The sequence below is a fragment of the Kwoniella pini genome, chromosome 5 (genome assembly GCF_000512605.2).
Source record: "Kwoniella pini CBS 10737 chromosome 5, complete sequence".
NCBI lineage: Eukaryota > Fungi > Basidiomycota > Tremellomycetes > Tremellales > Cryptococcaceae > Kwoniella > Kwoniella pini.
Window position 1 is genome coordinate 997819 of NC_091720.1, and position 27161 is coordinate 1024979.

Consider the following 27161-nt stretch of genomic DNA (forward strand, 5'->3'; position numbering starts at 1 on the left):
TTACCATAACAAAGACACGGCAATTCCGCTCTTTTCTATATATTCACTTTAAAATCCTTGTGACTCGTTTTGAGATCTGGGTTTACCAGAAGATATCCCATTGTCCCTTGGAAGCGAGAGTATGAGAACCATCTCCAAACAAGCATTTACTGAGATCTCGTAGGACAACTGCAGCTGAATCTCTCTGAAATCTCTGTTGGGAGCTTTTTCCTCTGTTTACTTCGGTTGTACCTTTCATCAAGTATCTCGCTTGCTGATTATGTACGTTACATTAGTCTACTGAACCGAGGTGCTTGAGTGGGTCTTCTGGCAGTCGATCTGTTGCCGTTAAGGACATACGTTATGTTCAAATGAGGGTTGTCACAAACGTCTCGTTTATGTAGAGATGTGGTAAACCTCGTCCACATCCCGACGCTCGGGAGTCAACGACCAAGCAAATTGCCAAGTTACCGACAGAGTTGTATTATTCTTGTTTCAGGGTCGCCAAGGGTTCTACCCTAACTCGACTCGATCGCTTATAGCTTATTTGATGAATGCCACCAATAAACAAACATATAATTAACGGCATTATTGACATGGGGAACAACGATCGCCATTAAAGCGGATTTGCGTCCACAACGATTGGGTGATAGGTACCACTAAGACTACTCTCTTACATACTTTGGACTTGGCACAACAACATCCGTCAAAGTTCGCGTTAGCATATCGAGCTTCATACGGCCGGACGATTTCCGCTAGTATCCAACAGAACCAGACGCGCGTAGAAAAACGGTTGGGTGAAACGGAGTCATGAGTGAAAGTGTTGTCATTCCTAAGTGCACTGTAATGAGCAATCTGATTGCGGTCTTATAAAATCACCAGATGCGTGCGTCAGTAACATTCGACCGAGAATTCGGATATAAGCTTTTCAGTTCTTCGATTTGAGTATTTCCGAACCGAGACAAGTTTTTTGAGTTTTTGGTATTTTCTCTTTTGTTTCGAACGCTACGAGACATGCCACAAAGTGAGACAAGGAAGAACAAATAAGAACAGATAGACTAGCTCACTTGATCGCCGAGTGGCTTTTCTATCACCGGATACAAAGATCTCTTTCAAAATACTCACAAATTTGATCGCAGAAGGTGGTGTGGCAAACGAGACAGAAAATAAGAAATACCGCCGTGGTTTTACCGATCTTTTTTGCCTGTCCGTTGTTTACGGGATCAATCAGGCAGTTTCATCAACCCATGCATTTACGTGGGAACAAACGGAAATATTTACTTGAATATTCGATTTCCAGGATATATCTCATTCGCATCGACATGCATATAAGTGATGACAAACCTATCGTGTTAGATATCGACGTAGACGATACGTGTGAATCGAATACGTGAACAACCTAGACCATGTAGTTAATCAAGCCACGATCTTGGAATCATGCATCACCTATATTAAGCGAGATTTTCGGAAAGACGTTTGTGTAAACGTCTATAAGCGTATTCATTGGTTGATGACAATCGCATGGGAACACTTTTTTGCAATGTGGGACCAAAAAGACTCCGTTGAAATCAATAAAACGCTCCCGAAGACCGTATGATCATTTGCCCCACCAGCCTAAAAGGATATTCAGCTAGATACACCGCTAGCTTATGATGAACTATGCATAGAGTCATGGGGTCACTACTACTCATCAAGCGTCTAATGGTATATACGCAACTGGATACGTTTCCGCTAATTACCGTTCATCATCAGGTTGACATCGCACAGCACGGATAGAGAATTGCGGTACCCGATTCAAGCTCGGCCCGAATCTATGCACTTTTTCCCCTTTCATTACCTGAAGTCTCGGACCCTGAGAATACACCGAGAGCAAAACAACCCACTTGTCGGTGTTGGAGCATCTTTAGACCATGGATATCTACGCTTCATGGGGTTTGAATTCTTTCCGGGGTTAGCGGACCCTAAGAATACCTAAAAGATCACAGGGATCATTTTGTAACTCGTCATCAACTATTCTCCGAAAGGCCGCACTGCAACCCACCGTTCGTTTAAGTTGAACTTGTTCCCCAATCCGGTGACGTTACCTTCTTTCGTTCTTGGTTCGGGTGATAGCTAAACGATCTAAATGGCATAACAGATTCTTATGGTCCCTTTTATCCGGTTTCTTAATTTTACTATTCAAGATCGGAATGGGGTAGACCCCGACATATCATCGGTAGCACTTTTATTATGCAAAAAGATTATTCGGAAAATAAGAGGAGGGTTGTTTTCTTTTTTTTTTTCATTCGCCTTATACCCGCACCCAAGACTCTTGACTAGTGAAAGACAGGATAAATAAAGAGAGACATCACCACTATAACACCATCGAAATGACATAGTAGTCTTGTTTTAATAGTCGATCATCAATTTTCCTTGTTTCCCTTAAACAGCGCACCAATGCATTGGTAGAATCGGTTCGTCCGAATCAAGGGGGATAAATAGTTTTTTTCTTTTTACATGGTATTTGCAGCCCGGAATAAATATCCGATCGCTCTTTCCCAAATACATAATTAACCGCCCATATTTGGTACCCCTAAAAAAACCTTCCAATAACACCAATCTGGTTTATAAAGACTTGCACCCTCTTCGTCGACTTTGTTATCCCTTTCGCCTCCTCATCTTAAACAATAAAATTATCACTACCGTTGATCAATTATCATCATCATTATTGTTTACAACTTATCATATTCAATCAAAACATCTTTGATATACGCATAGACTTCATCGATCACTAGAAAAGGTATACAATCAGATCGAGATTACAACTCCACCCAATTCGAATAGAACATTAGCCCGAAATTCAAAAAGAGAAAGTTACACTTGTGCTTCGCGCGGCAAAACTCAACTGCAAATCAATTAATACGTCAAGATTGCCTTACAGTCGACTTCACTTCAGAACATTCACACGCATATGCATACATAGTCATCAACATTACCAAGACGCTTGTCTCTATCACCTTATCAACTTAAACATTAAACTGAATCACCAAACTTTGATGCAAAGTAAAAATTAAATTGAATAAATATGTGAGTCAACCGGTCAGATCTTTTCTTGGGAAAAATTGTATTCTTCTTTTGGGTGCCGAATCAGTTTTTCTGTATTGCGTATACTCTTCATTATTGATTCGTCGTCCTTTCTTTTACTTTTCTGTTTCACTTTGCTTCTATGAGAACGAGTCTAGAATCATTATTATTTAGTCATCACCATGACGTTTAACGATATGTCGTCGCATGAACATTAGCATTGGGATGATCTGTCGCTGCGTCTTTGCATCCGCGGGCCGGCGAGGATCATACGGTGCAATGTTGTGTTTCGATGTGGTTTGATGCGTTCTTAGCGGAGCAGGGGATTTTAACGCGATTGTTGTTCCTCATTTTTCTCTTTTTCCATCAATGCGCATCTTGCATTAGATTATCATTCGTACTATATTTTACACTTTCACATATCCCTTTCCTTCAGCCCGCACGCATGTAACACGATCTTGGGTTTATTTTATTTTAATCCCAATTAACTTTTCATATTTACCTTGTTTCTGTTTTATCCTTCTTTTGATCACCCATGAACCGGATCTGCCGGGATTAGGGATCTTTTGTCGATCTTGGCCATCATGCATCCTTGATGTGATAAATGGGTATCCTTTTCGGCAGGGATCACCTTAGCCTAACCGACCTCGTGTTGTAACCTTTTATCTCTCCCCACTTTAGATGCCTTTACCGCGTTTTACATGCGAATCTAATTTTTCTTGTCATTGATCGCCTGAACGTGTGTGTATGGTTGATGGTGTACGTGGGGGAATTACAAAAAGAAGCAATCTATCGACTGTTATAATTAAATTCGATAAATGATTGATGCTTGACGGTCGGGGCGTGTGGGAATCCAGGCATAATGCTTATTGGGGACATTATCGCTTTGACAACAACGCCTCTTCCATCATATAACCCCTTTCCTCTTGTTCTCATCTTTTTTCTTTTTCCACTTTTCGATACCTTTTTATTAAATCGCATCAAAATTCATTTGTTGCTGTGCTTTGCTCTCTCTTGTCATTTTCCCTTCCGTTCCTCTTTTCGATACCATTCAACTTTTTTCTATCGATTTTCAGCCGTACTTGCCGGGCGAGGACATTGAAACCTTCAATATTTATTCTATCTTATCTGACACTAGCCTTGAAGTCAAATTGATTCCTACAAAGTCAGATTTTGATTCCCATTATTCAGTTACTTTTATATCCTTTTGAGTTTGGATCTTGGTATCTTTTTCATTCACCGTTGTAACATCCTCGTCACCTTGCCACCCATTTCATCGCAGATCATTTGCTATAATTATGTCCCGTCTACTTCCTGTGAGAAATATAGATATAACAGCTGTGCAATATGATGCTGATTCACCATCTCTGTCTTCTCATCATTAGCTTATTCGAAGACCTTTAGCACATCTTGAACCACTCTCTGCTTCGTCATCGTCTTCATCAACAGGTAACCGAACTTCATCATCAACTTCAACCCAAGCGACTCGTATCACAATGTCTTCCTCATCATCAGCTTCTATCCCAGCCTATCGACCAAGCACCTCAACACCCCCTTCAGGTAAAAGGAAGGTGACGAAACCTGCTGCCTCAAGATCGTCACAAGATCCCTTTTACGGCCATGAGGAGACCGCGGTCATGTCTGCTCGATTCGTGAGTCTTGGTCGAGTACTGCATCCTTCAATGAAAGGATTTGCCGCTTACAGGCGTCCGATCTGATTTTTAGATCACTTCCTTATTCCAATGTCCCAACATTCCTGCTTCTACAGCGCCAGGTGCCCCTACACCTACCCTCGCGCACTTCGTCGCTTACGCCTTACATCGTACGCGGCTACCTTCGGTTGTAACCTTTGCCGCCTTGATGCTCCTTTCAAGGCTCAAACAACGATATCCTGCGGCTAGAGGATCAAGTGGCCACCGATTATTCATCTCGGCTTTCATGATCGCTTCAAAGGTTATCTGCGATGACACCTACTCAAATCAATCATGGAGCATAGTAGCTCAAAAGATGTTCGCATTGAAGGAAGTCAATCAAATGGAAAGAGAAATGTGTGGTTATTTAGAATGGAACCTCAATGTAGCTGGAGATGAGATCGTAGATTTCGAAGCCAAAATCCGGTCTGAACATGGACCAAGAGCCGTTGCAAGAGCTTCGACTGCATCATCTTCATCATCATCGGCAGGCTCAGTCATCGTGCCAATTCCAGTCGTATCTGCATCAAGATCTTATCCCACACCAGAAACTACTCCGGATCCTCAACCATCCTCTCGACCTATAAGGGCGGTACCATCACCTTACAAAGCTCGAGCTACCTATCAACCACAACAGTCTGCTTTTCCTTCCCCACCAATTTCACCAGTTAGCCATCACTCGTCACCCCACCCACCGCACTTCACCTCATCCGCTTCATCTTCCTTACAGTCCTCACCAGCCTCAGACGATTGTAAAACGCCATCGCCAGTCACTTTGACAGGACAACATCATCATCATCATAGTAAATCATCAACTCGACTTCCTGCAAAAGGATTTGACATGACTCGAGCTTTTGAAAGTCGATCGCGATCTCATGCCGTCAACATGCACTTATCGAATGAACCAATACATGTCGGTGGATGGTAGCTTTACTTCTCGTTCTTAGTATATTTACAATATATTTTTATACCCTTGCATCCATAATACACCCCTTATACGTTGTATATAAATAAACCAAATCAATCATAATACCATAATAACATATACTCAATATCATCATGTTTCTTTCTCATGTGAAGTGTAATATTCATCGTAGTAATTTTAATAAAGTCATTAGTCAAAGATAAAGTCAGAAGTTCTATAAATTCGGAAATCATGCACTGCTTAATGCGTTCACATCATTGCTCATACGCCTAACAGCCTTCTTTTCGTCCGCAATGAGCTACTGCATTTTCGTTACCAGCACATAGTAATCGAATTGAGACGCGATTGAGTGGATTTAAATACTTCACCGATGGTACTATCACAAGAGAAAGCATTTCTAAATCGTCGCTTACTTTGCGGTTTTTGTATCGGCTTTATCGCTTCAATTCACCTATGTACCCGGTAAACACCAGATGATGATGATGATAATCATGAAGGTTAATGATGTAATTTCGATTCCAGCTAACAATTCCTGGAATCGGTTTTTACGAGTATATAATAATAATGTTGTCACACTGGGTTTTTTTTACGTTGAGTTCGATTAGTCCCAATTATTTTTGTACTAATTTGCTTATCAAGTGAAATCGAATAAAAGACGCTAATGGAGTATCTTACTCCGAGTATTTTTGTTTATATCACTTCAAAAGAATTTAACTTTTACGGCCGTTTTGTATTTGATTTTTAATTAAGTTAGTTACCCGATAAAACTGAAACTTGGTTGAAACTTGGTTTTTGGTAATAATTATAAGGTTTGTCATTATTCAAAAGAAATCATTTTATAACGTAAAAAATGATTTTTGATACCCCGGTTGAATAATCTTATCTCCTATGCTGATTATTGACTTACGTATGGTCAAATATATCTTTTGATCTCTTTTTGTGGGGAGATCTGTATGTTTCACATACGTATTGTGAGATCAATGTGATTTCAGAGTCAAATCAGCTGCTTCTAAAACTAATCAAATTTCATACTTCTACTCTTGAGAAACAACGGAAGCTTGCATTTATCAAAGATTCACTCTTGTGCAGTTAATGAGTTGTCACATGCTTTTATCGTCAGATCGTATACAGTAAGCCAATACGATTCTGACCCCCACAAGAGCGAGTCTAAAGAGGACTTGTCAGGTTATGAAGGAGAAAATAACATTGGAAACCAGACCAGATTCATAATTGATCAGACCTAAACGGAGTATAACTAGATCTCTTTCTACCTAGCTGAACCCAAGATTTACAAAAAGGTACCAACTGATTCGACTACTTCAATTGATAATCGAGTCAATCAATGAAATATTATAATCAGTGCCGACCTGATAAATAATGATGACTGATCTACAATGACATGCGCCGATTCATTCTCATTAGAGTTAGTCATACGTACATCCTTTACCCGTGCATGTATCTTCATGTTCTAGAAGCTTGAGCATCTGATAAATACGACAACAAATAGCTAGTACGACAATCTAGTAAGCGTCGTAAAGCTGCCTCGGGATATCCGATATAATTACGTCATACCACGCGACTACCACAGTACCCATTTGCAAAGATCCGCCACAAAGAGAAAAAGCCGCGCAATTATCGTTTGGGATATACAATTGGGATAAGTGTCAACTGAACAAGAGGTTGTTGTTTGGTCATCTTGCTTAATGTTTCGTTTGTTCTTGCTTTCTTTTCTTATCCTATATAGTCTTAGATATTTTCAAGTAGACGCTGCTTTGGATATTGAGCTTTAGCATTGTCTGTGTGTGAGACAGAAAGAGAGCAGGTCACACCTCGTAAAAGACAAAGATATAAGGAGTCGCAAGCCAATAACTCCTTTCGCCTCCCATCTACCTTACCGTCAAACGTCCTTCATACCTGTTCGTTGATTTTTATCTGAACTGACATCTTGGTAGAAAATAAGAAGAGTAGAGATTGGGTGTCTGGTATATCAGGGTCATTTGACAGGCCTAGTGGTTTATTACTTTTTACCTTCCCCTTTCCTAGCATTGTGGAATTCACGTAAAACCGATATAAGATTGTTTATGCACATAAACTATTCTCTTTGGGTTTCTATCTTATCTACTGTAGTGTCTCAGGTGTAGTCATTAATCTAGCACAAGCATAAATTATCGGATTTGACTTACCAAATATATTCAAATCAAATATACACAATGTCATATCAAGCTTATCCACCTTATCAACAACAAATACCTCAACAAGGAGGGCAAGGATCTTATTATCCACCAAGTCATGTTGTTCCTCCTCATGATCCATTTCGAGCTTATTATTCAGATCGATTGAGACAACTTACATTTAATTCTCGTCCTATAATTCAAGATTTATCAATGATGGCTGGAGCTCAACGTGATCAAAATAATTGGGAAGGAATGAATATGATTGTGCAAGAAATTGAAGAGGCAACTTTACGGGTATGTTTTTTAATTCATACTTTATTTTCTGGCGAAAGTTATAATTCTTTTATAACTTATCTCTCGAAAGGAGCGGAATGATTTTAAAAGCGATGATGTTCTTTGACCAAGATAATCATTTACAATTTAAATGCATTTCATTCTAAATTGGTTCAGTTGCGTCGATAAAATATATTTACTGACTTACACCCTTTTTTTTTTTTTTTTTTTTTTTCTCGTTTCATTCTTTTTGATAGGCATTACCAACTCAAAAATTACCGTTATTATATCTTATCGATTCAATTTCGAAAAATATTGGTCCACCATATACTACTCATCTTTTACCACCAATTATACCTCGATTATATTTACGAACTTATCGAGAAGTTGATGGAGTAACAAAAGCTAAAATGGAAGAAATGATTAATTTATGGAGATCTGGTGGTCCAAATAGAACAGAATTATATCCTAATGGAGTAAGAGAACAAATTGAAAGAGATATTTTTGGTTCATCTTATTCTTCTTCTTCAAATGGAAATGGAAATGGTGTTGGTATTATTAATAATTTTCCAACGTTACAACAAGTTAAACAAACTGTACAAAATGCATTAGATAAAAAACAACGTGAAGCAGCTTCAAAAGCATGGGATTTACCTACAGGTCAACAAGTAAATGCTCTCACAGGTATTTTAAATTTACTTAATTCTACAAATGTTTCACCTCAAGAATTAAATCAAATTATGGAACAAGTTAAATCTATTGATTTAACGTTACAATCAACTTCAGTAAATCCTATACGTCAACCTGTATTTAGTCCTCAACCTCCTCCTTCAGCTCATTTAAGTACACCAAATTGGAATCAACCACCACCTGTCACGCCTGTTAGTCAAAATCCTTCAATAACACCTTTCCAAAGACAACCCATACCACAATCTGTGAATGTTAGACCACCATTCATATCTGCACCTACACCACAAGCAAATTTGAATACTCCTATTCCAGGTTCGACGACACCTGTTCCTGTTCCATCGGTACCTATACCAACTATTACCAATCTACCTATTGATGTAAGTAAAATATTGAATAGTTTGAATAAATCTGGTATAGTAAGTCAAAATAGAACTCCAGAACCTGAACCCCAGGTGAAAGTGACAGTTGAGAAATCACCCTTGGAAGTATATGAGGATTATATCATCAATCTAAATCTATCGTTGAGAAACATCGATTTAAATGCGTAAGTGAACACCTATTTTTGCAGTTATCAATATGTGATGAGAGGGTTGAATAACATTGCGTACTAACTTTTCGATTTGCCCAGTCCAAATAAATTATCATTCAATCATTTACCACATAGGTGTAAACAGTGCGGAATGAGATTCGCTTCTGATGGACCAAAATTTCAAGCTCATATGGATTGGCATTTTAGAAGAAATAGAAAAGAAAGAGAATCAGTCGGACGAGGATCTCATAGAAGATGGTTAGTAAGAAGCTATGTATGTTTTTGTATTTTCAATGTTGCAAATTTGACTATTTGAGCTAATATTAATATAAATTTTTAGGAATGGATCAACGATACTTATACATCAAATGCAGAAGCTGGACCATCAAATACAGTAAATTCACCTGGAAAATCAAATACTTCGTTGAAAGGTACTATTTCATTAGAAAGAATGAATCAACTTAAAGAGAAATGGGTAAAAGTACCTCAAGATACTAAAAAAGCTTCTTCAATTTGTCCAGTATGTAAAGAGGCTTTCGTTAAAGAATGGTCAGAAGATGAAGAAGAATGGATTTGGAAAAATGCTTTGAATATTAATGGAACTGTGAGTTTTTTTTTCTTTTCGTTTCTGAACTCAAAAAAGTTCGTTCTGTTAATTCAATTTGAGCAAATTCCTAATTATGTTTTGTTATCTTTACAGTATTACCATGCAACTTGTAGAGCAGAACAACTTTCAGCTATGCGTAGATTAAAGGGATCTGATCCTAATAAAAGATCAACTTCTGGAAGTCCAAGATTGACTACTACTCCACAACCACCCGATGTCACAGCTCAAACTCAAAATCCTTTGTCAATGCAAATTAAAAATGAAAATCTGGAAGTACCTTCATCAACAACTGCATCTCCGCAAAGTCAAAAAAGGAAAGCTGAAGAAGATGATTTAGAAAATGGCAATAAGGTTGAAGATGGATTGGAAAGTAAGAGAGTAAAAGTTGAACTTGAGTCTCAAACTACTGAAGTGGTAGAAAATGATTTACAAGGAAATCAAGATATTTCACCGATAATCAAGGAGGAAAGGATTGAAGAACACATTTCTGGAAATGATGAACAAGTTGATGAGAATGGTAGTCTTGAAACACAAGCTGATACTCAGCAGACTGATAATTCCGAAATCGAGAATGTTGTTCTTGAGACGACAGATGTGTAGTTTCGAATGAAGCGATTGTCAAAGAGAATATGAAGCAAGGTGTTTACTGTGTTTTGTATTTCTTCATTCTCATTTCTTTTTCGTTACAATTAGTATCTTTCAGTAAAATAGCATATATAGCATATGCACATCGTGAGCCATATGCATTAAATCTGGTATTTTGACAACGCGCTCATCTAGTTGTGAGAATACTTGCAAAGTGCATGCATGGTCATGCATATCGATTCAGTGTTCATTTGTTGTATACCATTAAAATTAAATGGAATCGATGCGCCACTAAGACAGATAATCTTAGATGGTGAAGGAGAGGGGGACCGCCGCCGGTGACCGATCAACTCATCATCATCCAGCACTAACTAGTAGTACTACACTTCACTCACTTTAGTCATTCTCCTTTCATCCATCTCATATTAATCACGATTGAATACCTACCCAATCTTGTTAGATCTATACTGTGATTCGCACGTAACAATCTCGGCGTGTCACCTGTGGAAGATTCAGGAGAAGTCAAGTCAAAATGCGATTCATCAATTTAATCGCTATTATAGCATTACCTTTATCTTTTGCTAAATCTCAATTACAATCTCAAGAACCATTACAAGTTTATCTATATCCAACTCCAGCTTCTAATTCCTTGAATAATGGGAAATCAATTCCAACTTTAACTTCTTATCAAGCTAAAGCTGTATTATCACATCATCTTGGAGAAAATTTAAATGATTTTGATGAAATTCCAAATGATGAATCAATGTGGTCTCATTTAATGAATCTTTGGGATAATCAAAATATACAAGGAAAATCGAAAATTGTAATTATTGATGGAGGTGTATCTTCTCAAGGTAAGTTGATTGTTCTTTTCTTCTCTCAATAAATAAGATTTGTGTCAAAAGACTAAGTTATACTAATCCAGATATTCTGATTATTTGTTAATTACTTTGTTTTTTTTTTTTTGAATTAGACGTTTTACCTACTACATTACCCCAAGAACCTGCTTTTTATCTCAAAAATGATATTTCAACTAATCATTTACTTTCACCTTATTTTAAACAAGCCAAATCTTATTTAGAAAGTATAATGGATGAATTACCTCAAGTAGTTAAAGGGTTTAAAGATGTATTTGAAATGGCAGGTACAAGTGAGTGACACTCATTCCATAACATCGACCTCATTCCTCTTTAATTCTGTCTCGTCAACGGCTTGTATTATTCGAGTCAGCGTCAGATCTTTGATATATGGGTTTTCTGAATGTTGACGCCATTGCTTGATTCGCTATAGAAGCCGCCTCGATTCTTGGACATGAACTTTCATGTCTTACAGCTTTGGCCGATTCTATTCCCTGGATCAAGCAAGATCATTATCCATGGCAAGCAATCACTATATCAGGCTTAAATGATGTAACAAAGGGTGAAGAAGTATGGGAGAATGGTCGATTAGGTGTTAAAGCTGGACTTGAGAGCGTGAGTCGGTATTCCTTCTTCTATCCCATCATTTCGTGATATCCGATCATGTTTCATACTATCTCACCTGTCACTTGTAATTTCGCGAATGACTTGACAAGTGCACTCTCAATCTCGATTCATTTTCTGGGAGCTAAATTTGAAATTTCTTCAGATGACTCAACCAAACTCCCCACCACTGTTACTCATAATTCGACCATCTTCTGCAACAACATACCTCACTTCAAGAGCATTACCTCAAACCCTTCAATCCCGAGCCAATACTTCTGAATTGGCTGAAGCATGCTACACTTCCAATGAGACCTGTTCGGAATCCACAGAGTGTAATGGACGTGGAGCATGTTCGTTGAAAGCTAAGAATGGTGATACTGAATGTTGGGGATGTAAATGTAAAAGTGGATACGCCGGAGTTGAGTGTCAAAAAGATGATTATTCTACGTGAGTTTCGTTCAACTTCCAAGGTTATATATCACTACATACTCAGTAGTGCTTCTCAAATGCCTTGGAAGGATAGATGCTAATCAAGTTCTGCTATGATTAATAGTCCATTCATCATTTTGATATTCTCAACTGTTCTTCTTGTAACAGTTGCAGTAGGTTCAATTGGTTTGTTATACTCTATCGGAGAAACCAAATTACCATCTACTTTGACACTCGCTGTAGGAGGTGGAGCTATGAAGAGGGATTAAGTAAGGAATTTGTTTTAACATCTTAAATTGCAGAAAATTAATGAAAACTTTCTATCCCTTTTCCGTGCATGCACGATATATACTGTTCTATCGTTTGTTTCTGTTTTATCAGATAATGAGACAGCTGGGTTCAGGTACTTCCTACAGCCGGTATTCATCCCAATATACAACGCAAATTACATGATTATCAGTTCACTAACTACCGATTCCGGAATATTGGTATATTTCTTCTTTTTCCATCTTTTTACGATTTATTCGGCACGTTGAGCTTTTAATTGGTCATTCTCTCTTCTTAATTCTTTGATGACGGCCTATGAATCACAAGACCAATCTTAGAAATCAGCCAGATATCGTTTAACTAATTAGTGTTTAGGAATTAAAAAAGTCACTCACAGCTAATGTATCTGGATTAGCACCTTGTTCTATCATTCCTACACAAATTGATAATGTATTTTTATCGAGACCTATTTGTTATTTACGATACTAATCAGGACTCTGGCATGTCTATTCGTTTTGAAAGAACTTGCAGATATTTCTATAAAATAAATTTACGTACCGGTATTTAAAAGTTGAGATAAATCATGTAAAGCTATACAAAGCACGAACTATAAATCAGCTCAAAATGTGAGATATCAACAAATTATTTGATGAATAAGCTTACAATCTATAGTTTCTCTTGCATTTTGTAATCTCGCTTCATCTGAGGACATCTTGTATGACTCTCATCAATGAATTTTCAGATATGGAGCTTTTGTGAATGGTTAATGAATATTTAACGATATTTAGTTGAATTGTTGTCTTATTAACATAAACACGTCCAAGAGAATGGCGGTGATCGCCGTAATTGACTTCACGTCACGTCTAAAAGGATGATATTGAAATGATGATCCAACTTCACACGAAGTCCAATTGTTGAACCCTTGGGTATAACCAAATTAGACTTAAATCTTAACAAATATAACCTCACTTACGACCTAAATATCCTCAGTATATCATTCGCATACAATGCGTCGTATTCAAATATCAACATTTTTTCTCTTTCCATCAATATTGGCAGTAGTTATAGCTCAAGAATTATCATGTTCAACTACTAATCTTGATCCTTGTTCTGTACCTTCACCTGGAGGTTTATTTGTATTTAGACAAAGATTTGAACCTGATGTAGGAAGTGATCATGGATCTTGGGGAATAGATGGATTAGAAGTCTTAGAGTGAGTTTGGTCCTGATATTTATTCATACTTCAAATTCATTTATTTATCAATTGTGGTGTTGTAATTTGGAGGATCTGACGTCATGTATACTAAGATGAGTTTAAGAGCTAATGATATATCTTTGGTAAAGCTGTACGACTCAAAAATCTCAAGATAAAATTTCTTATTTACCTACATATACTCATGAAGAAATAGGTTCATATTGTGCTAAATCATCTTTATTTGGTGGAGAAAAGGGATATAATGATGCAGAAAAAGAATGGGCACAAAGTGAAGTTGGGGAAGGTGTTGAAGAAGTCTGGGAAAGGACAGTGAGTAAATTCCCTTTTCGTCGAGGAATTCAATTTGATAAGACAAAGCCACTGAATGTTGCCCATTTGGGATATAGTGGAACACTGCTGGAAGATTTATTTCGACCTTTGATCATAAATGCTTTGAAAAATCTCAAGCTGGTATGGGAGTAGCTGAATTTTTCTTGGTATTAAGTAAATTGCAAAGAAATTTCCTTACTGCTCAACTTCTATCCGATGCCGACGTGAGTTTGTTAAAATATTAACCTGAATTAATAAGTTTGTTAGCTTAAATTGAGTAATGGTAATAGATAACTCCTTCTGATGATACTACTTATTCATTACGTGAATTGACAGAAGCTTTATCGACTATTGATCATAAACCTTTAGTAAGTTCAGTTGTTCTCGTAGCTGGGTACCTGTCGATATTAACTAGATATATTTCGGTATAGGTTCAATGTCATAATACCACTTTAACATCTGTATCATGGCCTCTAAATGTGAAAGGAAAATTCGATTCTGGTTCTTTCCAAGCTGCTGCTAAATTCGAAAGGAAGTCAAATTGTCCATTAGAAGGTATAATGTGAGTGGACATGTATTCTAAACGCATTTGATGTCATGATCTTCGCTTTATATTTGTTTGGTTTGGCACAATGTTAATGATTTCTATAGATACCCTCCTTCTACCACTTTGACACCAACAAAGAAATCAGATGATGAAGAATGGGAACATCTAAGAAGACCACCACCTAGACCTATAACTTTATCTCATGATGAATCAAGATTATATTATCGTAAAGAAGCTGCAAAAGAAGATCCAGTTGTAAAATTAGGATTAAGGAAAGAACATGATGAAGAGAGGGATGAATTAAAAGGAGAAAGAGCAGGTAAACAATATTGGAGAGATGAATTATAAATCCAAAATTAAGAATCGAAAAGTAGAATATCTAGAAAAAGAATTTAAAGAAATATACAATTATTCTAAATTTTCGGATAATTAGTACGTATGTAAAAGTATGTTAAAATGGATAGAAGTTAAAATTCATGAATTGTCAGATATATGATCAACTGAATCTCCTACATTCTCTCATACAATGTATACCCATTTTGGAATATTTATTACTGTTTCGATCCCTACAATTTCAATATACAGTACATGTCTGAGAGGTGAACTCATCTACCTTGTCTTGATAGTTATTTGCATCTAAGAAAGCCAATCTCCGCCCTTTTTTTTCCCGAAGCAAACGGATCAGTCAACGATGGACTACAAAATTTGATGAAATGATACTCACTGTAACTTGCATAGCTTGACCGGTTACAAAAGAAGAATCTTTTCCAGCTAAGAATCTATTTCATCATTCATTTACCCCATTTAGCTTAAATCCTTCAAAAATTGGTATTCACTTATAAAATAATATAGACTTACGATACCATAGCAGCTATATCTTCTGGAGTAGCATTTCTACCTAAAGGATTAAGATTTGCTCTCTAGAGATATCATAATAGATCATTAGTAAATTTAATATACCAATTGAAGAATGAGAAATTCTTTTTAATTCACTATTTCAGTATATTTTCCTTTTTGAGTTCCTTTTACTTTAGACATTCCATCATCTATTTTATTCCACATTTCTGTTTCTACAACTGTTGGACAATATACATTTGCTGTTATACCGTATTTACCTAATTCTACTGCTGCTCCTTGATTAATTGCTCTTACGGCAAATTTTCTACTCAGTAGTTAAAAAATGGAAGATTAGCTTATGAATTTTGAATTAAAGTAAAAGATGTCACTTACGAAGAACAATATGCTGACATGTTAGCACCTGTTCGTAGCTATTATATCGTTGGTTGTGAGTCAAGCTCAGGCAGAAGATTAATTGACTAAGATATCACTCACACCGGACATGGAGCATGCACCTGATTATATGACCTTTACATATCAGCTTTTCAAATACGCCTACCGATATTTGTAGAGCAACAGTGACTAACCAATTAGACGACCTCCTTCACCTTGCTTTATCATTTGCTTAGCAGCAGCTTGATAACATAAAAATACTCCTCTAACATTAACTTGATATACCTTATCTAAAGTATTTACTGATAATTCTAAAAAAGGTGTAACTGGAGCTATACCTGCATTTGCAACCATAACTACGACAATTTGTTTTAATATTAATTTATACACTTCTGCTTGAATGTTTTAGTGAAATTGATAAACTTACCATCAACTCTACCTAATTGTTGAACTGTCTTATCTACTAAATCATATACTTCTTTTTCATTACTAACATCAACCTGAACAGTAATAACATCTGTACCATGACCTTTTGATACTATTTCTGCTTTAACTTCTTCTAATAATTTAGAAGAAGAAGGTAAATCCGCTAAACTAATATTATATCCATCTTCGGATAAACGAATAGCTATCGCTTTACCTATTCCTTGAGCCGCTCCTGTTATGATAGCTACCTTCTTTGCTGAGCTGATTGATGATACCATCTTATTAAGTGTAATCGTCACTTTGTGTCCAGTCTGATGTTGGTGGTCTGATGACTACTGACTAGATAAGTTGGGTGTTTGAGTAAATAATACTAAGTCGCCCGTGAAATTCTCTATCTGAGCGGTGGGAGATGAGCAAATTGTCGTCTGTCACACCCGGCAATCCCGTAAATCCAACTGTGACACTGGAACTCGATAGCTTGATCTACTGTGATAATTTGACATACATACATCTCTAATGAAGGCGCCTACCTAATGCACTGAAGAGCCAGAACCACGGGTAGTCTGATAACTTATCTTGCACAGTATGTTTATAACCCCAAACCGGTGTAGACTCCGCGCCACAACTATGATTCAATGCCTGGTATTCTAATCAGGGTTCATAATAAACATACCCGTAGGTCGTGTCCCGCAAATCTGTGTGTAAACGTAACCACAAAAACATCCGGTAAAAAACCTTCCCTTGCCAGATTCTACGGCTTTCCCAGACTCTTCCCAACACGCACTGTGATAGAAAATTAGCCCTTCTTTCATCTAACAACCTTATCTTAGACCTCATTAAAGACTAAGATAGTCTGCGTCTTAAATTCAGAATTTCAACTCGACTCCGTTATATTGATCCAACGACCGCACCGTATCACACCGCATATAATTCCGGTCAGAATCTAGTACGGTCGACTGCACGGTCGACTTCAATAAAGTCATAATGCCGGCGATAACTGCTTGTCTGGCATGCAGAGCTCTCAAAGTGAGTTTAGAGCCCGCCTCAGATGCGCCGATGTACTATTCAGAATAACAACCAGCGAGCTGATGCGGACTGATCATCTCCCAGGCAAAATGTAGAAGAGAGGATGTTAAGGAGGATTGTTTAAGGTGTTCGAGGTTGGGAATTGCATGTGAGAGTGTACCTAGGAAGGTGAGCAACCATGCATGAGCGATGGTCGCACAGTATATCAATGATATTTTGCATTGACACTTCGTCAAATTCCTCTAGCTTGGCAGGAGGTTAGGCTCGAAGAAGTGAGTAGATTGCATAGATCAATCTTTGAAGTGTTTTCTGATTAGTCTTCCCTCCCTAACAGTCGCCCAAAATCCATATCGGGATCAACAACTTCTCCACCTTCACAAATTACTCCTAGATCAGTCAAAAAACCTCGAATATCGATTCGATCTCCTTCACCTCGTCATCATGCACGAGAGTACGCTGACGAAGTTGAAACGCCCCGAGATGGTCATACAAGACATTGTACACCTTTAACAACTTCACAGCATCACCAAACTTCTTCTGGAGCACCACAACCATTTTCCAACATGTTAAACGTTTTAGCAAAAGTAGCAGATGAGATGCCTCCTAATCAATTACCTAATACTCAACAGAATAATATGATTTCTTCACCTGAAACAGCAACTTCACCTTATTCAGTATTTGATAGAAGGAAATTTTTAGATATGTATAGACAAGCTAGTAGATCATTAGATCCTGATCCATATATGGGTATGGCTGTTCTAGAAGAAGGTTTAGATTTATTATTGAATAGTGATCCCGAAGAAAGGGAAACTAAGATTTTACCAAGTGAAGAAGTTGTTTATTCAAGAGTTGATCAACCAAGGAGGGACTTATTGGATGAATGGGATCTTATAACGAACGGTTCTTTATCGGACCATGAAGTTGAGGATCTATCAGATGTGTGAGTGAGATCTTTTTTCATGGAAATGCTGGTCAAGGCTGATTACAAACTATTTCATAGCTATTGGACTAGGGTGAATCCAATAATACGACTACTTGATCCCAAGATATATACTTTACAGTATATACGGTCTACATCATGTTTCCTCCTGACTGCTATATTGCAAGTTGCCGCTCAATGCTTACCCGTCTCACGTCATTCTTCATCACTTGTATCGAGATTAGATCAACACATAGACATCCTACATGCTGAAATCACAAAGAAAGGCTTGCAGTCTTTAGAAATATGTCAAGGACTATTAATATATTCCACGTATATGCGAGCGGACAAGCAACATCAGTGAGTCATATTTTTTCTAAATCTTCATTGTTTTCTTAGCTGAGTGAAGATTGCAGGACATGGCAATTCATTGCTCAAGCTATAAGTATGGCAACTGAACTTCGATTAGATACAAATGCCTCGCCGACATGGCATACTACTGAACCTATACATTCTCACTTACGAGCTACCGTCAAGAGGAGAAATATACAGAGATTTTGGCTGTGTCTGTCGGAATGGGACAGAAGGTCAGTCCTCTCTTCGCCTTTGTCAGTCTTGGCATCCTAGTCACAGCGCTGACGAAAGCGACCACAGACTGGCATTCATACGAGGCAGAAGACCTTTACTTCGCGATACTATGCTTACCTCCACGAACTCCCTTCGAACATGGTGGGACGAGCCAGATGCATTGGACTGCGACGTCATGACCTGCGCTACTATCAGCTTTAGGGGTCCAGTGGTAAGCATCTAAGATGATGACGTCTCAGATTTGACAGGCTTGCTTATCTCACGACTTTCCTCAGGGCACGGTACAAAGAAACATGCAAAGAGTTATGGCAACTCATGAGCCTCTTTCCTTTGAAGATCGTAAGTCGAGGCATGACCTCCTTAGATGTTGTCGACTGATTGTGATCTTCTGCAGACTTGGCCAACGTCGACGGCGAGATGGATATATGGAGAGCGGAATGGTTCAATCGACTGAGTCTAGGTGAGTTCGATCTCATAAATTGGTGGTAAAGACTAAGATTGTATTATAGAGGACCGTCAAAGAGCTGAACATGATATACGAGCATCTCGATTTGTTTTACTTATGACGCCGTATGACAATCGCTTGGGAAATGAAGGAATGCCTGTATTAGCAAGGGATGAATGTCTTGTAGCAGCATTGGAAGTTTGCAAGAACGCAATACCATTGCTAGGTGGAAGACAGATGGGTTTACCGGTACAAAATGTGACGGCTGCAAGGTGAGTCCTGCCAAGCTCAAAGGAAGATTTATCTTTTTGGAGTGTTGATCGGACTTCTGCAGGTTATATTTATTCGGTTATACATCATTATGTGCCCTTCGAATTATGGATGCTTCTTTAAGATCTCGAGATGAAAATCGACCAAATATGGAAGAAGAACTATTTCACCTAAGTATACTTAGTGCATTAGCAGAAAGATTATGTAAACTTAACGTTCATCAACATATAGCTTTAATAGCTTCTGTATTAGGTAGAAGATTATTACATGCTTGTAGAAAAGTCGTTAATCGTACTTTATCAAGAGAAAATAATAATAATACAATAAATCAAATTTCTTCAATAAATACAATCAACACTGGATTCATTAACAATTTACAACAAAACCATCATCATCATCATCATCATCATCATCATAATAATTTGTTCGATAATGGAAATATGAATGGAATATTTACAGATGATCTAGGTGGATTAACAGGTACTCTTGTACCTCAAGATTTAGCATTTAGCTTTGGATTTGAACATTTAACAAATGTTGGTATGGGTGATTTATTCCCTTTATTCGATAATAATGATTTTGGAAATAATTATAACTCGTAGAAGCTAGAGATAATTTTTGGGTGGAGAATCAGCTGAATTCGCTCATACCGATTTTAATATGATATGCGCCAATTATTGTACAATGTTTGTACAAATTCCTATATGTCAAATGGTTGTAATTTGGATTCTACGGGATTGTCCCCTTATCTGCCTGTATGTTTGGCTACTAGATACGATTCTTCGAACATGTTGTAGGGGATATCGGAGAACGGGTAAATATCGTTGATGAACCAATCACGATTCAGCAAGAATCAGTTTTGGCTTACGTTAACACGTTCTCCTTACGATATCAAGTTTAGATTTCTGAGCTAGGCTGCTTTGTTTGCCGTATTGAGAGCCGTTTCTTCATTCGACTCGGCCTACAACTCGTCCAGGGATTACGTGACGTGCCGGTCATGGATGTTTGCAGATAGACTAACCTACTTGATATTATGCGATAAGTCAATGATATAGTCTTCATCAATAGCTGTGCGTGATTCATCGTAGTCAAGAACGAAAAACGCATCCTACTCCTACTACGTCTAGAATAACAATCTAATTATGGAAGGCGTAGCTTTCATAACGGGGGGAGCGTCCGGAGTAAGCTTTCAACTATTTTTGGTATGATAAAGTAAGACTCTGTAGGCTGATAAAGAAAGATAGATAGGAGCAGCAACAGCTCAAGCATTCATATCAAAAGGAGTGAAATCGTTAGTATTGGTAGATATAAATCAAGATAATCTCGATACATTTAGTCAAAAACTTATTAATGATCAAGAAGAAGGAGTGAAAATTGATTTATTGACATTACAATGTGATGTAACGGATGAAATAGCTATTAAAGAAGTTATCAAAAAAGCAGTTGAAAAATTTGGTAGAATTGATTATGCGGTAAATTCTGCTGGTATAACTAATAAATCAAAAGTTGGAGAATATAAAACTGAAGATGTGAGTGAAAAGTAAATTATATAATGATATTCTTTGATTCTCGTTTAAAAGAGCTGATGATGTGGGTGTATAATCAATTGAAGTGGAATAGAGTTATTAATGTTAATCAGAATGGAGTATTTTATTGTATGAGAGAAGAATTGGCACAAATGGAAAAACAAAATTATCTAACTTGCAAGTGAGTCAATTTTCTTATTCCACTTAAAGTTGAGAAACATGATTGATTATTTACATTGATGCTTGATTTTTTTTTTAGATCGAAAGATAAATGTAGAGCACAAAGAGGATCAATAGTAAATGTATGCTCTATTAACTCATTCGTAGCTGCAAAAAGAAATGCAGCGTACGTAACTTCGAAACATGCTATAGTAGGATTAACGAAAACTTGTGCATTGGATTACGCTGAACAAGGTATAAGATGGTAAGTTATATTAGTTTATCCAGATATGAATCAGTGAGGGAAAAATAGATGAAGTCCCTTATAAATAATTTGATAGTAATGGAATTGCACCTGGATATATTGAAACTCCTATTACCCTTTCACCCCAAAATATTGAAGTACTCAAAAAATCAACTCAACCTGAAAAAACGCCTCAAGGTCGACCCGGTATACCGGAAGAAATTGCAGATGTCATTGTATTTTTATGCTCTGAAGGAGCAAGTTATGTTAACGGTGCTATTTGGGAAGTAGATGGGGGTTTCTTGACTTTATAATGATCAGGTATAACAACATGCATGATCCATCAAGCAAAAGTGCAGGGCGAGGGATCAACGTTCTACTGACTCAAATGGTGGCTTTAATCAGACCTGAAGCTCTCGGATAATCAATTATATATCGTACATATGCATTCTATGATATTGATGAAGATTTTTCCACAATAATCTATCTAGTTGAGCTGTTTCTGCGAATTGTATGATTAAAATTCGAAAAGATCTAGACCGTCACCATACTGTAGGTACCAAGTATCGTTCCTGCCCCTGCAAGAAGGGCACAAACTGGTCAGCAATTATCATTTAAAGGTATAGCAAAGTGATATGACTTACTCCACCTCTCTGAGAGTATACCCATTACCCCAATATGCAAACCTGTTCTTATTCCAGTATGTATAATTGAAATCCTCGTATCTCTGTAAATGATGATCAGCATCAGCGAGTTTCATTCTTAGGTAGGCGAAAAAGACCTTAACTCACAGGATCCATCAAAAGACTGAAAAAGTGTAATCTTCCACCTGGATGAAGAGCAATAACTGGACCATTTGCATCCCCATTTTTAAACCACGATGAACAATTATCAGTCCAAACAGTTAATTTAAGTTGCTCTTGCATATGTTCTGTTAATTCATCTAAAGCATTTTGTTGAACTTCAAAAGTTTTAATAGTTTCATGTTGAAACCTATTCAAGAATTTTATGATATAATCTGAAATTCTTTCAATTGAAACTATGATTGAACCTTGTGCAGAAGGTGATCCAGGTCCTAACATTGTAAAATAATTTGGAAAATTAGTTGCGAAAATTGATAAATATGCTCTAGGCGAATTTGACCATTGTTCTTGTAAATTTATTTGATTTTTACCTATGACTGGAAACCTAGGTTTGAATGATACGTCAAATCCTGTTGCACAGATTACTATGTCGAATTCACGCTGATCTCCATCTGAAGTCGTTAATCCATTTTCATCGATGTGGTCGACCCTAAAATAGAATCAAGCATCATCAGTTCTGTAACACGATATTTGAAATCCTAAAGAATTACTTACCCCGAAAACACAGCTTCAACGTTGTCTTGCGTTAGTGCTTCTAAAAACCCAGGCCCAGGAGTTGGTCTAATAGCGGTCGTTAACAAGATATGAGACTTTGTCACTCAAATCTGAAATGAGCTCACCTCCTACAGCCGACACCAAAGGAAGGATGTAATTTATCATAATACTCTGGACGACTCTTCAAGCCATCCTCCATGGATTTACTCCAAGCCTGATATAAGTTTTTCTGATCTTCACTACCTCGAGTTATATATCCGAATCGTTTATTCGCCAAGGATTCTAAGTCTCGACAATATTCCAGATGCTCTTCTGGATGATCTAGATAATGCTTGATTTGTTCAGGTGATAGTAATTCTCCCTCTCGAGGGGGTGCGATCCAAGTTGGTGATCTGATAAAGATCGAACATGATTTAACCAAAGGTTGAATTTGAGGTAATACCTGTGGAAATTGCTATGTCAGAATCCCATTCAATTGAAAAATGATTTACATGCGTTTGCACTGACCTGAATAGCACTTGATCCTATACCTATCAAAGCAACCTTCTTTCCTTTCAAATCCAGATCTTCAGGCCAAGCAGCAGTATGAATTACGGGACCTTTAAAAGTTTTCAATCCAGGTATATTTGGCATTTTCCAATGATTGAGTAAACCTGAAGCGTTTATGAAAATATCGCATATATCCGTAAATTCCGTGGAAGGATCATCTCCCTCTCGTACCCTTACATGCCATTTAGCAGTTTCCGCATCCCATTGTGCGCCAAGAACTTGATGATTCAATTTTATATATTTAGCTAATCCATATGATCGTACGACGTCTCGCATACTGTATGTACAAGCCTTAGCAGGTCAATCAGAACAACAAGGTTTTGAACTTACTATTCCTCTATCTCGGCTCCTGGCGAGAAAACTGCAGTCCAATCTGCTTTGAGATGATAAGTGAAAGCATACCCATGACTATTGGTATCACAAGCTACACCAGGATAAGTATTTTCCAACCAAGTCCCACCAACATCACGATTCTTGTCGTAAGTCTGAGAGCAAATCGTACCATCAGCTGAAAATCCGCCTATAACCCACGAGGCTATTGTACTCACTACAAAATCAACATCTTTCATATGGGATTGAATTTTATATCTGAGAGCAGTTTGCAGATTAGCGAGATTCTTTCGACTCGCAGATGCCTTGACGTTGTACTTTGTTAAGAGCTCACGCCATATTGATACCACTTGCGCCGGCTCCAACACATACTACTCTTAATTTCCTCCTCATACCCAGAGGCTGGTTCAGTACTTTGTATGAACCATCGGCATTTCTCTCGGAGAAAGGTTCATCCACTGTAGGGCAGACTTTCGGTCTTGTTGATTCATTTTCATCTTTCATCTCCTGCTTCAGAGGTGCTTTGGGAGTAGCTCGAAGTTCTTCTTGAACAGCTTCATTTATAGCTATCGGTGACATTGTTGAATTGTTATCGTGCGCTATACACCTCCAGTATTGAGTAGGGAAGATATGATCTTGATTCTATATCTGGTCAATGACTTATGTGTCGTTTCTATGAATTTTCTACCTTATAATGATTCTTTCAACGGCTAATCCGATGGTGGACTCAAAAGCCTTCTTCTATCTCATCGAGATAGACTTATTGGAACGGACTGCATGTGAAAGACGGTTCACAGAAATGAATTCTAAATCCGGTATCGGCAATTAACCGGAACATCGGAATCGGCGTACAGACTCTAAATCAGATCCCCGTCTGCGCGTGGACCCTGAGCCTTCTTTAAGTCATTCCACTGAAAAGGAATTAGGGCGGAAAAGCAGAGAAATATGGATAAAAGATAAGTGGGTCTCTTATCATTTTCGCCCATCAAATATATACTTCTCTACTTGACTTAAGAAGATCTAATACATATAAAGAGTCTAGATGTTTCACTCGCATTCTAGATTTTCCCTTTTCTCTTCTTCATCACTCTTCTTCTTCTTACCTACAATATCAACCTAAACATGGAGAAGAACGCTTCTGCTGCTGGTTCCGTCGAAGATGCCAAAGGTGTCTATCCAGATATTGCTATCATTGATGCCTCTCAAGAAACCGATAGACCGGCTCAAACGAGCTCGACTGTACGAGGTTTAACACTCAAACATATCCAACTCATTGGTGAGTCATCCAGAATGTGGATCATGACCCAATTTAGTATTGGAATTTGCTAATTAAACCCTTCAGGTATCGGTTCTACTATTGGTACTGGTCTTTTCTTGGGATGTGGTCGAAGTCTGATTGCAGCCGGACCATTGGGATCACTTCTTGCCTATCTCATCTTCTGTGCTATATGCTGGGGTAAGTTCTGCCGTATGCGCGATTACCTTTGGAGTATTTTGATACTGATGATGTGTTTTTAGGAGTGTGTCTTGGTGCTGGTGAGATGGGATCTTTCAAACCCGTCCCAGGAGGTTTCATAAGTTGGGCAGGAGATTATGTTGATCCTGCTGTATGTAAATCCCAAGCATGTCAAAGAGAGGTGTCAGCTTCTGATTGTTTTCTCATCAGGCTTCTTTCGCTGTCGGTTGGAATTACTTTTACGCTGGTACCATGTTTGGTTGTGCCGACATTGTCGGTGTTGCTGGTCTTTTCGGTTATTGGCTACCAGACGTCACACCTGCAGCTTGGATCACGATGTCAATTGTCATAATTTTCTGCCTTAACGCATTCCATGTCAAATTTTACGGAGAATCCGAGTTTTATTTCGCAAGTTTAAAGATTATTTTGATTGTAATGCTTATTCTTATGGCATTTATCGTTATGCTTGGAGGTAATCCTCAACATGATAGAATTGGTTTTAGATATTGGAAAGATCCTGGACCTTGGGCATCTTATTACAAGCAAGGTGCTCTTGGTCGATTCCTCGGTTTCTGGAATGTAAGTGATTCAGTCCTTTTCATTATCTGAACAAAGAATTTGAGCTGAAGTATGCATTGTTGATCCGATTTCAGGTATTCAAAATCGCCGCTTACTCTGTTGGTGGACCTGAATTCGTTTCAATGTGTGCCGGTGAAACCGTTTGGCCAAGACGAAATATCCCAAAAGCAGTTAAAGGTGTACTTTTCCGATTAACCTTATTCTTCTTCTTTGGAATTTTGGCTTGTGGTGTTTTAGTACCTTACAATGATCCTCTCCTTGCCAAAGCAATCAAGTCAGGAGTTGGAGCAGATGCTTCAGCGTACGTTGTTGGAATGAAGAGAGTCGGTATCAAAGTACTTCCAGATGTTTTCAACGCAATGGTTATAACCTCAGCTCTATCATGTGCAAACGGTTTCGCATTTGTTGGAAGTCGAGTTGTTCACTCTTTGGCTGTTCGTGGACAAGCCCCTAAAATTTTCGCTAGAACTACTAAACATGGTGTACCAATCTACGCATTATTGGTGGTTCTTGCTATTTTCTGCTTGTGTTATATGCAAGTCAGTACCAACGCTGCTACTGTTTTTGGATGGTTCATCAATTTAAGTAGTGTAGCTCAACTTTTAAATTATGTAAGTGATTTTTTTCAATCTCTTTTTGCGATTCCTTTTTTTTTTAAAAACGATACTAATATCTTACATTGAATATCTTCAGGTCGCTATGACGATTACAACACTTCGATTTAGAGCAGGATTAAAAGCACAAGGAATTTCAAGACATGATTTACCATGGACAACAAAATATACAATACCATATAGTTGGTTTTGTTTAGTTATGCTTACACTAATAGTTTTAACTCAAGGTTGGACAGTCTTCGTACATGGAGGATGGGATGTTCAAAATTTCTTAACATGTTACTTTGGAATTGGATTTGTATTTGTCGCTTATTTCGGTTGGAAATTATGGCATAAAACCAAAATTATCAAAACTGATGAAATGGATTTCAAATCATTCGTACCGGAATTCGATGCTCTCGATGATGAATATAGAGCAGCGTAAGTTCATTTATCATCTATATAATCTATATGAAATTCCACTGATCCTCCATTTGATATAGCCATAAAGTACCTACGACGGCTATCGGTAGAGCTTTTGATAGGATGTTTTAGACAAATAGAGCATATTGTGGGGTGTATGAAGGGAGTTTGACAGGAAGCTGAAGCAAAAGATATAGAGTTGTTCAGAATTTAAGGTATACAAATAAGTTGTCCCAGGAGAATGCTTTGATAGTATTGGAGATCTTTAAAATTTAGCTGTTTCATATGTTACT

The 27161-nt window shown here is 37.7% G+C and overlaps 10 protein-coding genes across 10 annotated transcripts; 7 read left to right on the forward strand and 3 right to left on the reverse strand.

Annotated features, from left to right (window-relative positions):
• Positions 1-4538: 4538 nt before the first annotated feature.
• On the forward strand, positions 4539-5661 carry I206_104148 (uncharacterized protein; the record flags this gene model as incomplete). The annotated part of the gene is made up of 2 exons (XM_019156014.1): positions 4539-4694; positions 4768-5661. 2 exons carry the CDS (start codon positions 4539-4541, stop codon positions 5659-5661), a joined length of 1050 nt encoding a protein of 349 aa, XP_019010972.1.
• A 2207-nt stretch (positions 5662-7868) lies between these two features.
• I206_104149 (uncharacterized protein) lies at positions 7869-10531 on the forward strand (the record flags this gene model as incomplete). Its single annotated transcript, XM_019156013.1, has 5 exons — positions 7869-8126; positions 8363-9339; positions 9424-9598; positions 9665-9928; positions 10025-10531. The coding sequence occupies 5 exons, from the start codon at positions 7869-7871 to the stop codon at positions 10529-10531; spliced, it is 2181 nt and encodes a 726-aa protein (XP_019010971.1).
• Positions 10532-11048: 517 nt separating this feature from the next.
• On the forward strand, positions 11049-12677 carry I206_104150 (uncharacterized protein; the record flags this gene model as incomplete). The annotated part of the gene is made up of 5 exons (XM_019156012.1): positions 11049-11370; positions 11490-11666; positions 11807-11988; positions 12143-12426; positions 12533-12677. The coding sequence occupies 5 exons, from the start codon at positions 11049-11051 to the stop codon at positions 12675-12677; spliced, it is 1110 nt and encodes a 369-aa protein (XP_019010970.1).
• A 251-nt stretch (positions 12678-12928) lies between these two features.
• On the reverse strand, positions 12929-13387 carry I206_104151 (mitotic-spindle organizing protein 1; the record flags this gene model as incomplete). Its single annotated transcript, XM_019156011.1, has 4 exons — positions 12929-12988; positions 13071-13141; positions 13234-13266; positions 13339-13387. 4 exons carry the CDS (start codon positions 13385-13387, stop codon positions 12929-12931), a joined length of 213 nt encoding a protein of 70 aa, XP_019010969.1.
• A 295-nt stretch (positions 13388-13682) lies between these two features.
• I206_104152 (uncharacterized protein) lies at positions 13683-15095 on the forward strand (the record flags this gene model as incomplete). Its single annotated transcript, XM_070202910.1, has 6 exons — positions 13683-13888; positions 14020-14200; positions 14278-14424; positions 14491-14568; positions 14632-14762; positions 14852-15095. 6 exons carry the CDS (start codon positions 13683-13685, stop codon positions 15093-15095), a joined length of 987 nt encoding a protein of 328 aa, XP_070059011.1.
• Positions 15096-15601: 506 nt separating this feature from the next.
• Positions 15602-16681, reverse strand: I206_104153 (uncharacterized protein; the record flags this gene model as incomplete). The annotated part of the gene is made up of 6 exons (XM_019156009.1): positions 15602-15667; positions 15741-15909; positions 15978-16015; positions 16080-16099; positions 16172-16333; positions 16405-16681. 6 exons carry the CDS (start codon positions 16679-16681, stop codon positions 15602-15604), a joined length of 732 nt encoding a protein of 243 aa, XP_019010967.1.
• A 706-nt stretch (positions 16682-17387) lies between these two features.
• Positions 17388-20253, forward strand: I206_104154 (uncharacterized protein; the record flags this gene model as incomplete). Its single annotated transcript, XM_019156008.1, has 11 exons — positions 17388-17429; positions 17514-17597; positions 17676-17701; positions 17764-18369; positions 18430-18708; positions 18765-18935; positions 19003-19147; positions 19212-19275; positions 19331-19396; positions 19446-19653; positions 19716-20253. The coding sequence occupies 11 exons, from the start codon at positions 17388-17390 to the stop codon at positions 20251-20253; spliced, it is 2229 nt and encodes a 742-aa protein (XP_019010966.1).
• A 540-nt stretch (positions 20254-20793) lies between these two features.
• On the forward strand, positions 20794-21894 carry I206_104155 (uncharacterized protein; the record flags this gene model as incomplete). Its single annotated transcript, XM_019156007.1, has 5 exons — positions 20794-20832; positions 20896-21180; positions 21264-21358; positions 21437-21601; positions 21678-21894. 5 exons carry the CDS (start codon positions 20794-20796, stop codon positions 21892-21894), a joined length of 801 nt encoding a protein of 266 aa, XP_019010965.1.
• A 326-nt stretch (positions 21895-22220) lies between these two features.
• Positions 22221-24396, reverse strand: I206_104156 (uncharacterized protein; the record flags this gene model as incomplete). The annotated part of the gene is made up of 8 exons (XM_019156006.1): positions 22221-22307; positions 22372-22873; positions 22939-23004; positions 23064-23380; positions 23446-23764; positions 23818-23972; positions 24036-24075; positions 24152-24396. The coding sequence occupies 8 exons, from the start codon at positions 24394-24396 to the stop codon at positions 22221-22223; spliced, it is 1731 nt and encodes a 576-aa protein (XP_019010964.1).
• Positions 24397-24939: 543 nt separating this feature from the next.
• Positions 24940-27000, forward strand: I206_104157 (uncharacterized protein; the record flags this gene model as incomplete). The annotated part of the gene is made up of 7 exons (XM_019156005.2): positions 24940-25093; positions 25160-25273; positions 25336-25424; positions 25484-25852; positions 25927-26463; positions 26546-26886; positions 26949-27000. The coding sequence occupies 7 exons, from the start codon at positions 24940-24942 to the stop codon at positions 26998-27000; spliced, it is 1656 nt and encodes a 551-aa protein (XP_019010963.2).
• Positions 27001-27161: the final 161 nt, after the last annotated feature.